This window comes from Mixophyes fleayi, chromosome 2 (assembly GCF_038048845.1).
Source record: "Mixophyes fleayi isolate aMixFle1 chromosome 2, aMixFle1.hap1, whole genome shotgun sequence".
Lineage (NCBI taxonomy): Eukaryota > Metazoa > Chordata > Amphibia > Anura > Limnodynastidae > Mixophyes > Mixophyes fleayi.
The window spans coordinates 357,964,082-357,981,847 of record NC_134403.1 but is presented as its reverse complement, the minus strand read 5'-3'; the positions used below and the strand labels follow the sequence as shown (position 1 = coordinate 357,981,847).

The 17,766-nt window shown below is 41.2% G+C and overlaps 1 protein-coding gene across 2 annotated transcripts in view; it reads left to right on the top strand.

The window, feature by feature from the left end:
- RCAN1 (regulator of calcineurin 1) overlaps positions 1-8,457 on the top strand; it is a 100,302-nt gene extending 91,845 nt beyond the window's left edge. Inside the window, exons 1-4 of one of the 2 annotated variants that reach the window (XM_075197224.1) lie at positions 202-465; positions 3,688-3,861; positions 4,380-4,539; positions 6,754-8,457. In XM_075197224.1, the coding sequence (XP_075053325.1) occupies positions 379-465; positions 3,688-3,861; positions 4,380-4,539; positions 6,754-6,932 (600 nt within the window). In that variant the 5' untranslated portion in view covers positions 202-378 and the 3' untranslated portion in view covers positions 6,933-8,457. Of the gene's footprint in view, positions 1-201; positions 466-3,687; positions 3,862-4,379; positions 4,540-6,753 lie in introns of those variants that run through there. The other variant, XM_075197223.1, reaches the window with a different exon arrangement.
- Positions 8,458-17,766: the final 9,309 nt, after the last annotated feature.

The window sequence follows — 17,766 nt, the reverse complement described above, 5'->3', positions numbered from 1 at the left end:
AATTACTGGCTGTGGAAACTATGCAGCCCAGAGGTCTTGATAAAGCAACTGCTATGCAAACCTCAGCTGTTTTTTCCATCCTGCAAAGCAGAAAGGCAAAGTTAATTAGCATAGGGAAACTGACTAATGCTGACGTCACCTTTCCAGCCAATGCTACAGAGCCTGTTCCCGGTTACTTTTGCAAGCGTTGTAGGACTTTGTTCAGGAATTCGCTGCCCCATAGGAGACAATCTGCTAAGTTGTAACTGGGAGGAGTTGTACTGCTTCCCTTTATAAACACAGTTTGCAGTAAGTGCCACTTCCTTAAATGTGCCCAGCTCAGATCTTGTAACTTCAGATTGGATAAAGTGCTATTCTCCTCCTGGAACAGTCAGCAAGATGCACTTCAGAAACTTACACTACAGTTTTGCCTCTCTGGTTGCCTGTGTGGCTGAGAATGACATCTTCTATCAAAGTGACGTCAGGGTAAGGTCCCTTGCTACAATTTATTGGTTTTGGGTTTTTTGTGTGCGTTAGTGTGGCTTCTATAAAAATAGATTATTGTGTATTTGTGAATGGTACCAGGGAATTTGCAATGGCTACATTACCTGAATCATGGATGATGTGCTTATCAATAGCACAAATTATTGTACCATGGAAACACAGTATTCAACAGGATTGTCAGTGCAGTTGTAATTCCAGTAGACAGTCTGTTTTGCATTTCAGATGTTAGGTTCTTCAGCACCGGTTAGACCAGGGTGCAGTCAATGGATACTCTAGGGTATTTCGTTCTTTTTTCCATTAGTTTGGACATGGCTGTCTCTTTCTAAAGATCAGATGTGAAACTGGATACTTATGTCCTGGGTTTTGAAACAGGTGTGTGTAATATGTCTATTTTTATTGCACAAAGTTACAGTTTCTGTCATTTTGTTGGGAGTCTAGAAGTAGAGCATAGGAGCAAAGAAACTATTTTGATTTTCTTGTTTACAAATGTACGTTGATACACGGGAAGTTTGTAGTTTCATCTATATGTTGAAAAGTACCTAAGCCTATTACAGGCATTGTGGCTAAAAGTCAGATCAGTGGACACCAACATCTATAACTCTTCCAATAATGGCTTGTAAATCGCACAATATTATATTTTTGTATGTCTGTGATAATTTACAGTGGAGCATATTTCTTATAATATCCACATTTTCCCTAATAAATCCTGCAGTGATTACGTCAGAACTCGCCATTTTTAAACAGGTTTTATTTTTACAAAAGTTTATCCATTATCATCAGATTCCCGGTCACCAAGCCATTTCATTGTTAACATACGACGTCCTACAGCGAACCGGAATTTCTAATTTTCATAGTCTTCCTCTGTAGAGTGAAATATTTAAATTAACTGGGTTCCATGCAAAATAATAAGAATATGTGGCGTCTTACTGCCCTCTGCTGGAGAGTGTATAGACATGCACCATGAGCATATAATGTATGTTCTGATATCAGTACACCTACCTATAGTACATACTATTATATTGTTAAAACTAATCATTGCAGTAATGTCATAGTCAATTAAGATAAAAATGAAGTCTGATTAGAGTTGAGGATATCACTACTTATTAACAAAAGCTACTGTGCGTACAATTTTACCTCACACTCATTATCTTGGATATATGTACAGATATTAAAGACCACCTTTGGGTTTAGTCTCTCTCTACTGCTATGAGGGTAGATGTGCGTAAGGGACTTGGTGCCAAGCATGCAAAGTCATATTTGTGTGCAAACGTGTATACGCTTGCCTGTGTATGTAGTATAAACTTGTACACATATATGTGTACTTGAAAGACACATTGCAGACCATGTAACCGATGCTCATTCCTTGACAGAGCTTAACATATCACATTATATACACAATTGCTATGTAGCTAAGTGTCAGCTGTTGTCAACAGCCAGTTTAGGCTCTAAAGTCTATATATTGTGTCATTATGGCTTAAAAACAGGAAGTCTGGTGTCCATAGGAACATGTTTCCCCCCTCTAAAGCAAAATAAGGTTTTTTTTACATATAATTGCAGTACTGGTATGAGATTGTTCACAGCCCAATAGATTTAGTAGTGTTTTAAAGTGAACCTATCCTATACGCTAAGCGGAGGCAGCCATTTTGTGACTGAACCAATATTCAACCCACTTTTAAATCCATCTTTTGCATGAAGCTTGCTGCCCCATCCAGCACCGGCTCTGGCCCTATCCGTTACAAGGCACGCTAGTAAATTGAATTGGGGCTTCTTGGCAGCAGGACCTATTTTCTTCTCTTTAATGTGACATTCTTTCCACAGGGGGAGTGTCAGCTGTTTACAGGAAGAAAATAACAGCTGCCACAGTGGAAAATGTATTAATTTATTGTGCATACAATTTGTCATCGCCTATTTAAAATAAAGTGCAAGTTTGGTCTCCCAATCGGTAATTTATGCAGGTCACGTTGACATCGCACAATAGGTGAATGAGGAACGAGGAAGAAAGACATTGATTTTTCTCACACAATGTTTTAGGTACTCTGCTTTGTCTATGAGCCACTTGTGACTTACAGGAAATTGTCAGTTGCCTTCCTGAGAGCATGTGTCATGAATGTGGTTTAATTTAGGCAAATTAGCATTCCCTTACACAATAACACAAAGACTGTATACAGAAAGAGCTCTGCACATTTGCACATTGAGGTTTGTAACACTAGAGCTGAACATAATGGATAACTCCTGCCAGGCTGACGTGTATTAGAGAATAGTTTTAACTGCTCGATGCCTGCAATTATCTTTCATTTCTAAACTGAATTTTCCTACTATGTTATAGTGTCAGCCAGGGGTCAATGGACTCCACTGGATTTCCTTGTTTTACTGAATATTAGCAGGAATTGTTGTTCAGTAACAGTGAGCAAAGTTTAAGTTTTGAATTGCATAATAGAACAGCTCTGTTTACTCACTGCACACTGCCATATTTCTGATTAAAGCCTGACCCTGTTGCAAATCACAGATTTTAATCCCAGTTAGCAACGGTGTATGCTAAATCAGTGTTTTGCGCCTTTTTAACGGTTATGTGTTACCCTTTTTAAGGTGCATTTAACAAAGGTCTTAATACCCTTTTGTAATTATTCTTCATTATTATTATTATTATTATTTATTCATGTCCTGCTTATCTGTTTGTACCTTCATTTGAAGTAGGACGAGAGAGAACAATCTGCAGCCAATTAAATCATCAGAATGCTCACAGCAGCACAGATTATTTTAAGACATAAGTGTGTTGATCTTGTGTGATTAAGGGAGGACAGGACTACATGTGACGGGGGCATTGTCGTGATACGAGGTCACAGACTCGGAGTTAGATAGTGGAAGGAGCAGGGTCCCTGAAAAGCACAGGATTAGTGATGTGATACACCGGTCACAATGATGCAAGAAGATTTCAAATAGGAAATAAAATCCTGTATGGCATAATACAGCCTAGATCAGTGATGGCTAACCTGTGACACTCCAGGTGTTGCGAAACTACAAGTCCCAGCATGCTCTGCCAGCTATCAGCTAGTTATCTACTGGCAAAGCATGCTGGGGCTTGTAGTTTCACAACACCTGGAGTGTCACAGGTTAGCCAGCACTGGCCTAATCAGAGACAGATTATCATGGATGCACCCTGTCCAACAAAACGTCTAAACCATTTGTTTTCCTTTTTACTTTCAGACCAAGTTCGAATCTCTGTTCCGAGCCTACGATAAAGACGCCACCTTCCAGTACTTTAAAAGCTTCAAGAGGGTGCGGATTAACTTCAGCAACCCGCTGTCAGCGGCCGAGGCCAGGATCCAGCTGCACAAGACTGAGTTTATGGGGAAGGAGATGAAGCTGTACTTTGCTCAGGTATATTGCAGAACATCATTATCTAATGCAGTCTTGGGTAGCCTGTCACACTCCAGCCCCCGTGGAACTACAAATCCCAGCATTCCCTCCAGCCCACCTATGCTGGGAATCCCACGACCACTGGGGATCTACAGGTCGCCAAACCCATTTTAGCCCCTTTTGCTTTGTACCTTTTTAGAGAAAGGTCCTCAATTTTCCATCTAAATTGTACGTAATCAGCCCAAAGGGTTGATTCTGCCAATAGTAGCGCACTTTATTTTGCTGGTTAGATACACTCTCTACTGAATTGTATCTAACAGTACCAGGATGTGAAGAATATAATTATTTTCGGTGGGAGGTTTGTGTGCAGGCCTCTGCTATTCCGAGGGGTCACCAAAACCACTGACATGGGTTTACAATTCCTTTTAATGTATATACATTTCGGGACTGATGTCCGACGGAGGCTGAACACGGCTAGGGACATGGCTATTAATAAATGTCATCTACTTGAATCTTAATTTGCTTTTATTCCTTTGTAGACATTGCACATTGGAAGCCCACATCTGGCACCACCAAACCCAGAGAAGCAGTTTCTTATCTCGCCACCGGCCTCCCCTCCCGTGGGCTGGAAACAGGCTGAAGATGCCACGCCGGTTATCAATTATGATCTGCTGTGCGCCATCTCCAAACTTGGCCCAGGTAGGAATTGCTGGTGGTCTCCATAAGTGTAGTAAGGGCCACTGATGATGCAGCAACTGCGACGTAAAGCCGGCACTTCTGCCCGTCCACAATGCCGCAACGTCTGGTGACTGCTAGATGCTGTCTTGTGTAAAGTGTAATCATATATCGGTTGCATGCATGTATTACCAGGAATTAGGGGAACCTTCACATGTTAGTTTCTACACAATTAGGAAAAAGGACGTGGTCCTTCTGGGTTGGTGGTTAATCCAAAGATTTTAAAAAAATGTTTTGTTCAGTCAAAAATGTAATTCTACAAAATATTTGTTTTTCCTTTAAAGTCCTGCACCTTAAACAAGCGATCTGAACAAACAACATATAACTAGTCATGTGTTACATTTCCGTGGCTATCCATAGCCATCTTTTGGGCAGCTCTGAATGTTCATGAGTACTAATGAGTGTGAGCAGCCCATGTACTGGGAGGAGCCTGCTCAGTGGGCCCCTGATCCTGTGACATCACGAAGCTGCCAGCTTTTAGTACATTGGCTCTGAATGATCACATGAGCCAAGTGTCGCTGGAACTTCATAACAAACACTAAATTAAATAGGGGGGAGGGATTCAAAAATTCCGTGTGAGGTGCCGCAGTACCTTCCGAACAGATCCTGAACGCACTCCGCAGCGATGTAATTTCCTCGCACACCATAGATGTGCGAAGGAAAATCCATGATTTTTGGTGCATCCGGTCTCACGGTGCTGTTCGGTGGCTCATTGCAGGGAACCCCCCCTTCCCCAATGAGGGTGTGGGGGGCACAGTTTTGTAGCTGATGTTTCTTAAGAACGGTTTGTGTATTAATAACTGTACAGAGCCATTAGGCTTTTACTTCGGCTGTGCTATTAATATTAGATTTTCCTATTGTCCTCTTCAAGGCAGTATGTTTAAATCTGCAGCTTTATCTCTCATTACTTATACAACATAAGCAGGAAAATCCACAGCGCTAGTACAGATATGTGAAGCTACGTCGCTCCACGCAGTGGTCATTTTTTCTGTGTGCGGAAAAGGGGAATTTTATTAAAAGAAAACATTTTCTCTAAGCTGCCCAGAAATAGCTGCTGATTAACATGCGTGGGGCCAAGTTTCCATTCTTTCCAGACAAAATCTTTTTTTTTTTTCTTCAGTGCAGCACATTTTTCCTACATTAGGCAAAAGGGGAAAAAATATCCCATGACAGCAGACAAACGCTGCCTCATCCGGACTAATGTGGGAACGTTGGCACACTGCCGTTCCACAGCTTGTTCACTAGGACAGAATCTTAAGGTGTTAAAAACTCCCCACTGTCACCCCCGGCAACCACCAACCACTCCCAACTGTCACTTCTCCTTCAAGAAATATATAGGTCAGTGTATAACTCTGCCCAGCAGGTGGCGCTGCAGCTTGGTTTTTTTTTTTTCCCACACACGCCACTAGGCATTTATATAGTAGATATTATATTATATATGACAATTAAAGTATTGTGGCGTTTTTAAATCCATTGGTACATCCGCAGAGCCTCATATTGAGTGGGAGGAGCTGTGATCTGATAAAGATATCATCATGTGATGTGGGTGGTCCTGTAGTGAGCAGCATTTCTTAGTCTGAGCATAGTAGTTTCTATGGCAACGGATTGTCTTTGCTGAACTGGGAAATGGTTCCAAAGCAACGAGTGTTCTATTGGGGCCATAATAAGCAGATCCAGTTGCACAGGCAGATTGCCAACTCAGTATTTCAGAGTTAGGTGATCAGAATTAGTCATGATTTTTAAAACCATGTTTTGAAGAAAGCGTCTGTCAGACATGGGAGTAATCCAGTATCCTCATCATCATCATCATCACCATTTATTTATATAGCGCAACTAATTCCGCAGCGCCGTACAGAGAACTCATTCACATTAGTCCCTGCCCCATTGGAGCTTACAGTCTAAATTCTCTAACACACACACACAGACAGGCAGACAGACTAGGGTCAATTTGTTAGCAGCCAATTAACCTACCAGTATGTTTTTGGAGTGTGGGAGGAAACCGGAGCACCCGGAGGAAACCCACGCAAACACAGGGAGAACATACAAACTCCTCACAGATAAGGCCATGGTCGGGAATTGAACTCATGACCCCAGTGTGTAGAATAAGTCATGTTTCAGTGTGATGTCCCTTTTAATACATTTTGACGTACACTTACTCAGTGCCTTCTTCCTTTACAGGGGAGCAATATGAATTACATGCCGCCACAGACACCACCCCCAGCGTGGTTGTCCACGTCTGCGAAAGCGATCCCGAAAACGAGCTGGAGGTGGAAGAAGACGAAGACGGCGTGAGCAAAGCCAAACCAAAAATCATCCAGACAAGAAGACCAGAATACATGCCCATCCACCTAAGCTGAACAGGAGAGAACATACTTTTGAGGATCGATGTCAATTTCACTCCATGAACCTTTTAACGTGAGGACGGCGGGAACACAGCGTTGGGACAGCTGCAGTAGCGGCTGAATTTAGCTGGGACTCGGCAGTAATAAACACGGTGTATTTCTGGCTTGGTTTTTTTTTTTCATCCATCCGTGGTCGCTTTTGAGTTTGCAGAGTCCAGCGGGCTTTATCCGGTGACTGAGAGACAAGTGGAAGAATGAATACCAGATTCAAGGCCTTTTGGAATTTTTTTTGCTTTTCTTAAGATGATCCTTTTACGGAATCTTGAAGGCTCTTTGCTTGATGGTCCGTTGTGTGCAGCATTCGTACGTAGAGGGCGGTGTGCGCACACCCGTCTTTCCATTGCAAAACTTATCCTAAGAAGAACTTGGGGGAAAAAAAATATACATTTTTTTCCATTTTTTTTTTTTAATTATTATTTTGCATGTGAACTATATGCTAACATTTTTCTATTCTATATAGAGTTTAAAACAATTCAATTTTTTTCACCCTGGAAACAAAGAAGTAACAGATGGACTGATCTGATTTGCATCGGGAAAACAAAATGATTAACTTGTGATAACTTTTTAGCTCTAATGTTTGTACTTTTTTTTGGCTCACTAGATATTGATCGGTAGCTAGTCTGATATTTAGGCAATGTAAACTGCCCTGACTTCAATAGCTTTTCATGAATTATTTGTGAGTGTGTATGCTGTCGATATAATGATAAAAACTAGTGGGCAGCACGTTAGTATATGTGTGTGCTACCTGAGGTTTCCGATTCCTTCTGTGACATACAGTATTGTTAGAGGAATACAAAATGGAGTCTTGTCTTCATTACCTCATCACATGACCAATCATCTCTCACTACAGCCTTTGTGGAACAATACAGTTTACATGTAAGCGTTTGCAAGTAAAGCCATTCAATGAACTGTTTAGGCAACGTGTTTATCTCCAGTTTGTTAGAAAGCGTAATAAACCTGATTAAAGTATACCTGGAGCAGCCATTTTGTTCACTAGGAACTACAGACATCACTGAGGCAAGCACAAATTCTTAGTGAATTGATGGACTGAATAATGGTTCAGAACACAAAATGGCTGCCACCACTTTGTTTAGGTGACAGGTACACTTTCATTTGGATTTTGCAAGGCAGTGACTGGTAATTATTGCTTTTTATATATTTTATTTCACTCCCTATTTTTTATCAAGCTTGCATCTCCACATGCTTATTAGTAAATCAATCTATCTTTGCGCCACTTTGGCGGTGGTGCTGTTGCTTTTACAGTCGATGGATTACTGTCGTGTTTGTTTTTTTCCTGTTATAAACCAGACATACCTCCAGTATGTCTGCTTCCACCAAACATGTACTGTATACATAATACCCTAGTGTACATATATAGAAAATGTTTAAATCATGCACAGAATACAAAATAACATTGTCAATATGTTTTTTTTTTCTCCCACTTGAGGAAAAGAATAAACCCAATTGTTTTTGTGCAGTATATGGTTTCTTTGTTATAAAGGATCTGTGAGGCGACTTTCGTTCCTTTCCACTTTATGAGGAAGTCCTCACGCTATTGGGCTTGTCTAGATGGTAAAAATGTGCACTGACCTATAACAGCCAATCAGATGTTAGCTATTATGAGTCTTGCGCCAGAATGATCTTATCTGGCATGTGATTGGTTGGTAAGGGTTGCAGCAGACTTTGTATGGTATGTTTAATAACATGTAACTGGTACACATGTGCTATAAGCCACATCCAACCAGGTAATAACTTAAGGCTATGTATCACACTGGTAATTGCATGTTAAACTCCAGTATAAATGCATACAAACTGCACTGCATGTCTGTCATCTGACGTCCGCGTGTGTCATTTATGTTCCAGTGCTTGTTATGTAATATGTCTGGCACTGTGATTATTTGGGGCAAATCCCCTTCTATTGGCTCCTATTGCAGTGGCTTGTAGATTCCACTAGGTGGCGCATCATCTGTTAATATTTCTAGGTTTTTAATGAAACTTAGGACAAAAAAAGAGACTTTTTCTGACATTCGTATGTGTGTCTACTAATTTGATGTGTAGGCCAAAAATGTAATTCATTAATTTATGAAACAATAGTTATACAATTCTGGAAATAGAAATGTCACAAAAAAGTGTAGCGCTTCCCCCTGAATCTATCCTACATTTATTTTATTATTTAATTTTGGCATCTCTGGTAGCTCCTGACCTGTACGCTGCAAATCTGCAGACAAAAAAAATTCCCATAATCCTCTGTGTTTTGCCAATCCTACACACATGCCACATATTACAGATCTACTAAGCTGCCATCCCCACTAACAGCGGGTCTGGAGGTGGGGCATAGGCAGGCTTCCCGATGACATCACACGCGCATCACCAAAGGGGATGTTGTTTCTCATTAGCGATACCTTTGTATTCCCCAGAATAGTCATGTTAGAGAGGCCTTATGATTGCACACCAATTTCTATTAGTGTGATACTCGTGTGTTTGTGACCTCAAAATCTTACATCTTCTGAACCCTAAACATTTCAGGACTTTATTCAAAATAAAGCACAGATTTGTAACACATTTCAAAAGCACACGTTTGTTTGTTATTTTGAATGCTTTTTCAAACACCATTGATTGTAGCTAGTTGGACCAAAATAATACGCTAGTATAAATGTACTAAAATGATTGTTTCAACTTGATGGCACAGCCTGGGTTGAAATGCATGGTGTCCCCGAGCAGCCTATGACATGGTGATTAAATGGCGTCTTCCATTCTACGATAACTATAAAGGGTCTATAACCTCAGATATTCTTTGCTTAATTGAACTTAGCACAGGGAAATTTAACAGGAGGATGAGAAGAGAAACAATGGCACCTCTACTGAATGGTGAGCTCTGTCTGTAAGCAGGCTTACAAGCCCCATGATAGAAAGTAGGTCATGGTCCTAGAACAAAAATGTGTTCATACTTTCATCACATACTTTTCATCGGTTAAATTAAAATAGAGGGTTAGCTCAGCGGTACCATACCACAGTGGAAAGTAGCAAAAAAATTAAAAGCTGTAGGGGGCACAAATAAGCCCCCCCAAAAAATAAATAAAACTACTTTGGCACATTGAACCCAGTTACAGAAGCAGCTGACTACACCGTTCTTCTGAGCCAACCCTTCTCCGATGTATGAGGGGGCCTCGTGTTCTACCTACACGGACATAGAGAGGCGAAGCGTTCTGATGGAGCAGGGAACCTAAGGTACGTCTCTGAGGACCACAGGGGATGGACAAGGTTTATGTTGATGAATTGTGACAAATACTGACACTGCAGAACTGAGTTCATTATGTTCTAGGATTTCACTATTGCTCATAAAAACTCGTTATTATTGTCTGCGTTTAAACTGGAAGCCTGAATTTTTTTTTTCTCTCCAGCTGTTATGTAAATGTTTCAGACAATAAACTGGCTTTGGATAAGTGTGTTTTAACCTGTTGGTTTTCTTTCCAATTAACAAGTACAGAATGGGGAATTTATAGCACTGCAGACGGTGCGTTGCTAAACTGAGTCTTAACCCCCTTGTTTTAGTTCCAAAAATGCATTGTTAGAAAGTAAAAAGGGGCTGGGGAGGGGGTTATTGCAAATTCTAAAACATGTAAAAAAAAAACTGCGCTCACGGTAAAGGCGATACATTTCCGCAGTGCCGTTTTATAAAAAAAAAAATGTATATTCCTCATAGATGGTTTTTAATAACATGGTGTAATGTATCCAAATGGGCTGTAAGGCACAACAACCAATCTGATGTTACTTTACATTTTCAAAACTGTCCTAGCAATGCTGTAATCTGATTGGTTACTTCGGGTTACAGAACACTTAAGCTCCATGGGCCTGATTCATTAAGGATCTTAACTTAAGAAACATCTTATTTCAGTCTCCTAGACATAACCATGTTACAATGCAAGGGGTGCAAATTAGTTTTCTGTTTTACACATAAGTTAAATACTTACTGTTTCTTCATGTAGCACACAAATACTTGATAGCTTATTTGTACACTGAAATTTAAAATTGATATTTGTGTGCTACATGAAAACACAGTCAGTATTTAACTTATGTGCAAAACAGAATGCTAATTTGCACCCCTTGCATTGTAACATGGTTTTGTCCAGGAGACTGAAATAAGAAGTTTCTCAAGTTAAGATCCTTAATGAATAAGGGCCCATTTTATTAAAAGGTCCCATTGTGTTGTATCTGTGTAATGACTGGAGTCCAAATTTGTTCCTCTTCTGCATAGTTGATTGTGCACTTAAATGTGTGGGCAAAATTGATACAAAGAGGAGATGAACAAGTGAATATTCACTATAGAACAGATCCATATACCTGTAGGATTTTTCCTAATTTGAACCAAAAGCCTCTGTGTCCAATTCCTATACGGCTTATCTCCCTCCGTTGATTTGGACCCAACCACGTTTCACCACATTTAACTTCTACTGTCTCTGAAACGCATCTGTCGCTATCTGTAATTTCCATGTATTTGTCAGCAATTATTAATACCTGTGTTAAAGTCTAAATCAGTGATGCAACTTTTATAACTCGGCACTTGCAAGATTTTATCAGCCCAAACTGGCAACACTTATAACGCTGTGATCAGATGACCAATTCGGCCACATGTGACCTGTTTTCTTTTTTTGTAAACAAGCTTCTATACAGATAAAGGCAAATATACTGCTCTACCACTCCTACCGAAATGATCTGGACAATGCCAAACCAATTTCCAATCTCTTATATGCGCTCGGGCTTCTAACCTAAAACACTTCTTTATTACATTTAAATCTCTTCTCAATTTTCTCCTCCCCCAACCCCTCTGGCCACCATCATTGCCCAAGATCTTGCTTCATACGTCAAGAACAAAATACAACATAAGATGGTATCATTTTCCCTGAACAGCAAGATGCTCAATTTTGGGGGGGGGAAAAACGTTTGGTGGGATGTGAAACTGTCGTGGAATGTCCACGAACTCGAGGAAGACCTGCGTTAGGGAGATTGCACCGTTAGCTGAAGGGTTGTGGTACAATGCAGCAACACCGCATAAGAATCGACCATGAAAGCCCATTTCTTTTAGAGAACCTGTCATAAAGGGTCACGAGACCTTTACGACATGTACTTTTCAGCATCTAGAGACACCAGCAGAGCGGAGGTCGAGTGTAGTTATATTTTGTTATTGTGTATTTCCGAGGCCACTGAATGGGGATTGGAGGTTATATAGTGTAATGGGGCTGAAACCTATCTACGTTTTTGTTATGGGTCATTGAAAAAATCCTGTTCCGAGTTTGTTTTTTGTTTGGTTTATGGTCCAGTAGTGTGTCCACCTTGTCCCCTTTCTCGTAAATGGTTAGCTTGTCAATAGCTGTGTAGGCATTGGAATAACATGGTAACATATTACCGAGACTGGTGCCTTTTAGGAGAACCCGAGAGTCACTGTACATCAAAGAAACTGTCATTTGCGTCTCGCTCAGTAGTGATATTACGACACGTACTGCGTCCGACACCCATGCTATCTTCTATCTGGTGGGCACAGAGATAAGCAGAGATGGGAGAACCTTGAGGATCCAGAAGTGCTGAGTATTGGGCATGAGGTGCAGCCCTCTGTCTGCCCAGCCCCTTCCCAACCCCTGATTGGAGGATGCCAGGGCTGTAACTGCCCAGTGTTGATGTCCTGGCACATGTGACAGTCTAGTGTTAACCATAATATATACAAATAACAATTGGCTTTGTCCATAGGGTGCTGGGAGTTGGATAACCTTTATGTCCAGCTAGATTTTCCTTTACAGAATGGGATCGGGGAAATTTCCAATTTGGCCATATACATCATACATCAAAGTGAGCCGGGCAATTTGTTTGGAGGTTGGGCCAACTGGATTGCAAGGGGCTTGATGGATACACTCCGAAGCAAAGTGACGTTACTAGTGAATGGATAGGCTGTGAATAACGAGTCAGCCCACAGAAGAGCTGCACGACACATCGCAAAAACCAACTCGGAGCCTGGTGGCGACTTTGCTGAAACACAATTTTCTTTTGCAAGATGAGATGATTGGAATTAGATAATGGGGTGGAGAGAAACATTTTTCCACCAGGCAAAATGACTAAAATGTAACTCCAGGGGGTAAATGTATTAACCAACTTGTTCTGCAAGTCGCTGATATCCGGCGACTTTGCCGGGAAATTTAAACGGCAATGGCTTCAAAGGCAAGTTTTGCCTTGAAAGCCGTTTTACATTTCCCCAGCAAAGTCACCGGATATCAGCGACTTGCAGAACAAGTTGGTTAATACATTTACCCCCAGGTCATTAATTTAGGATTATAAAGTCTTGTAAAGGATACATTGCTTTTATCGAAGTCCATGCTTTATACATCTGGGGTCCTCAATAGGTTTAAATCCCCCCCCAAAACTGTAGCTTTCAGGGAATTGCCGCATTATCAAGTAACAAGGCTATTTATTATTAGAGGATCGCAGCAGATATTGGAGATATCTGCTGTAGTCCCAGCCTGTGACAATTCCCTATTTATTAAGCTCCCAAATTTGGAGCTTGACCCCGTCAGCTAACACGCCCTGAAGAAGGCGTTAGCTGTTCTATCCTATGGGGAGAACATCGTAGAAGAGGGATCTTCGGATCCTTCCCCTGCAGGCTTCGCACTCTTCCCCATCGCAAATTATGCAACAGGGGCAAACACAGGATTTGTAGAGGGGGGTTTCCACACCACGCCACCAGTGGGCGTGACCAGCATGCATGGGGGCGTGGCTATAATATTAGACAGTGCTTGGCTGCTCTCCAACTCTTCCTATCCCCATCATATATATGGGCAATGCTGCGTGCACTACTGTTAGGTGCACGCAGCTCTCCCTTTTCAAGCAGAGCTGTGCGATACGAGGGCAGGGTCCAGCCACCTCAATTATACAGCGCCCCAGGCTTGGAGGGGGGTTTCCAGGCACTAGTAACCCCTCCTGGTTTGCCTATGTGCAGGAGCATAAGAACCTGTACTATAATTAATTTTAACAAATTGCCACCTTAATTCATTTCTTATCATTTCAATATGAAATGTTAACATGAGCAATATGCGAGGTAGATAATGCAGCAATAGCCATCAGCTTAATGTGCTATGTGTCGTAGTTTGAGAATGTAGGACATAGATTTTATTTTTATAGACTGCCACCTAGTGGTGAAACAGAATTCCACTGGCAAGACAAGATGTGTAGTTGTCAAGTATGGTCCAATCCATAGAGTTTTCTTAAACATCCTGTGTGAAATCTTATGAAATACCTTTCATTGTCCAGCCACTTGTCTGGAAGTGTAAACCCCTAAACTCTGTCGTCCAGTCACTTTCCATACTGGATACCATGTAGCTGTACACAATCACTCCTTAATGCCTATATATATTTTTTAAAAAACATTTAATCTAGCTGCATCCCCCAGTCTTTGATATTTAAGTATAACATATTATGCCAATAATATATAAATATAAAATAATAAATCTTTGGGTAAATGTCCCTTGTGAAATATAAAATGTACAAAACCCAATTTATCAAAAGACGATCAAAGTCTTAAACTATATTGAAATGTAAAAATTACACCACAGTCTAAGCAGAAGCAAAACGTTCTAATCAGGACACAAAGTAAGAATTGATTAAATATATTGATAATCCACTAATATATCACAAAACAAAATGGTTGCAAAAAAAACAAAAAAAAAACGCAATTAAATGCAAGCAAAAGAAAAAAATGAAATAAAGAAATTTCATACACATGTCCCTGTGTGGGTGGACTGGTTGACTGACAGTGGAGCTTACCAAAGTCTCCATCTAGGACCACTGTTTAGGGTGCTTACTGCTGATGTTTCCTTTCTGTTTCTCCTTTAGCTTGCACTTGACCTCTCCTTGTCTATCAGAGGTAAGAGAAAAACATGTCAACTCCATGTTGGATTTTGATACTCTTTCGGCTAGATTTACGAAGCTGCGGGTTTGAAAAAGTGGAGATGTTGCCTATAGCAACCAATCAGATTCTAGCTGTCATTTTGTAGAATGTACTATATAAATGCCAGCTAGAATCTGGTTGCTATAGGCAACATCCCCACTTTTTCAAACCCGCAGCTTAGTAAATCTAGCCCTTGGACTATTTAATAAATTCTATTTAGCAATGCATGTACATTCCTGCCACGGTCTATGTACGCTTGTTGTAATGTTGACCCCTATTACAGTGGGAATTGTGACCCTGAGAAGACTAAACTACCAACAGCAGAAGCTGAGAAAAATTAAGTTATCACAAATGTGCGAACGGATCCAGGTCTTACAGGACTGTTTATAACACTTTCATAAGTGGAATATGGGTAAAACCTTCTCAACCTGCAAAAAAAAAATGTGTTGGGTCAGAAACTATTATTTACAGTGAAGGTAGACGTTCTTGGGACAAACTCCCAACAGATGTAATAATAGCTGTAAGAGAGATCAAAAACTTAAATGTTTGATGGAAAACCCTCCGTATGTACAACTACACTAATACCCTGTTCACACTGCCTCAAAAACCCGGGTTATTGAGGGGGGAAGCCCCGACTTCCCGGGTCGAGGATGAGTGTGAACTGGTCCTATGCATCTACCCGGGTCAAATGACCCAGGAATTGCACCCGAGACTTTTGCAGGGTTATTCCCGGGTCTGATCCGCATAGGCAAACCGAGGGGGGTTTTCTAGTCCCTGGAAACCCCCTCCAAGCCTGGGGCACTGTATAATTGACAGTAGTGCACGCAGCATTGCCCATGTATATCATGGGGATAGGAAGAGTTGGAGAGCAGCCAAGCACTGTCTAATATTATAGCCACGCCCCCATGCATGCTTGTCACGCCCACTGGTGGCGTAGTGTGGAATATCCCCTCAACAAATCCTGCGTTTGCCCCTGACCCGGGTAGATGCCAGTATGAACGGTGAGACCCGAGTTTTTCAACCCAGGTCTCACCGAAACTTATTGAAGGGTTAAAAAAAAGAAAAAAAATCAACATCACAACAGGAACCAATCAAAGCTCCTCTTGTGTTGTTGCCAGGGAAACCCGGGAATTTGTCGGGCTGGGAGGCTCTGTCACCCGCCAATATCCCGGGTTCATATACCCGGGATATTGCAGGGGCAGCAATGTGACAGTGGTATAAGAGGTCGCGGATGGTGCATCTGTAACAGATTATTCTCTTGCTGAAATCAGATATTCAAAATTTAGAACTCCAACCAATCAGATTCCAGCTATGATTTGCTAGATTGTACTAGATATATGATAGCTAGAATCTGATTGGTTGCTGTGGGCAACTCCTTCACTTTTCCTTTTTAGATGTTTTATTAAATCTACCTCTTGGTGTGTTGCGTGCACTGATCGGGTTACTGCAGCACCAGATGCCTGACATTCAGATAGCTGGACAGAAAGGGGTTTCCAGTAAAAAATAAAAATACTATGAGGTTAAATATTGTAATAAGAGCAGTGGACCAAATTATCTGTGTTTGCCTTATACACCGATTATTCCATAAATACACATCTCACTGTAATTTATGTTCCATGCACATGGGGGCGACATTGCATCAGCAATAGAGATATAACTCTATACCGATGTCACTTTTTCAATACTCCTCTGAGCATGTACATTTACCATCACTCTGGCTGGTAATCGGGACTTCTTATTCAAATAATACTTTTATTTTCTCCACAAAATGTCATAGGTGGAGCTTACACCATAGTTGCCTACTCTCCCGCAATATCCGGGAGACTACCGAATTTCTGGGAGTCCTCCCGGGAGAACGAGGCAACCTCCTGGTTCCTAATGGCCACAATAGTAAAGTGGCAGAGGGCGGGGCTTAGGATGTGAATTGTGCGTCATTGTGGCCCCGCCCCCTGATGTAATTGGCCGTAAATTGTGATTGTAGTTTTGGGGGGCGTGGCCAAATGACGTGACCTGTTGGGGGAGCCCTTGCCAATGTTGGCAAGTATGGCTTACACTATTGTGGGCGTGGTTATGGGGACCAGTGGGCACGGCCTTGACAGTTGGGGGGGAGAGCCCCAATTGTTTTTTCTTTTATTTAAAATGAATTTATATAAGACTTCTAGTTTTAAAACAGCTGGGAAACCACTGGATGACCTCAGGAAAAAGGGGGAATAGATTCTTAGTGAAAGGGATGAGAACGGTACAGAGGAAACAGACCTGGGAGTACGTGTATGAAACCTTCTAAAAAATCAGATTCTAGCTAGAGTGTACTAGATAAATGATTGCTATAATCTGATTGGTTGCTATGGGCAACACCTACACATTTCCTAAGGTTCAGTACAGTTACCCCCTGGTGTGGTAAAATAAGAGACATTTCACCCTGATCAAATAGTGATACAAATGGACTATTACTGGTATAATGTACACACAGTACGTCAGTGACTTCAGGTTAATACAGGTTACCGTACTCAGCAGAATTCTGCATTAAATATTCCCTCTGTGGTGAAGCAGAGGCTAATGTGTCAGTAATTATATGTTGTTATATGTGATTTATTATGCTAGGAATGTATTGCATTTTGCTGGGAAGGTGACAAGTATAAGCGTTTTCATTGTCGGTGCTTTTGCCATGAATCTGATCATTGCTGGAAGTATTGTGTAATTACTTGGATAGTCAGTGCTGGATAAGATACATTGTGGAAGTACTTAGTGATTCCTTCGCTCCTTTCCATTGTGGCTGCCTGGTGGCCGATAAGAGCTCTGTGACGTCTGTCTATTAACAACCTCAGGTCATGGAACCAACACACGGGAAATAACTGAATG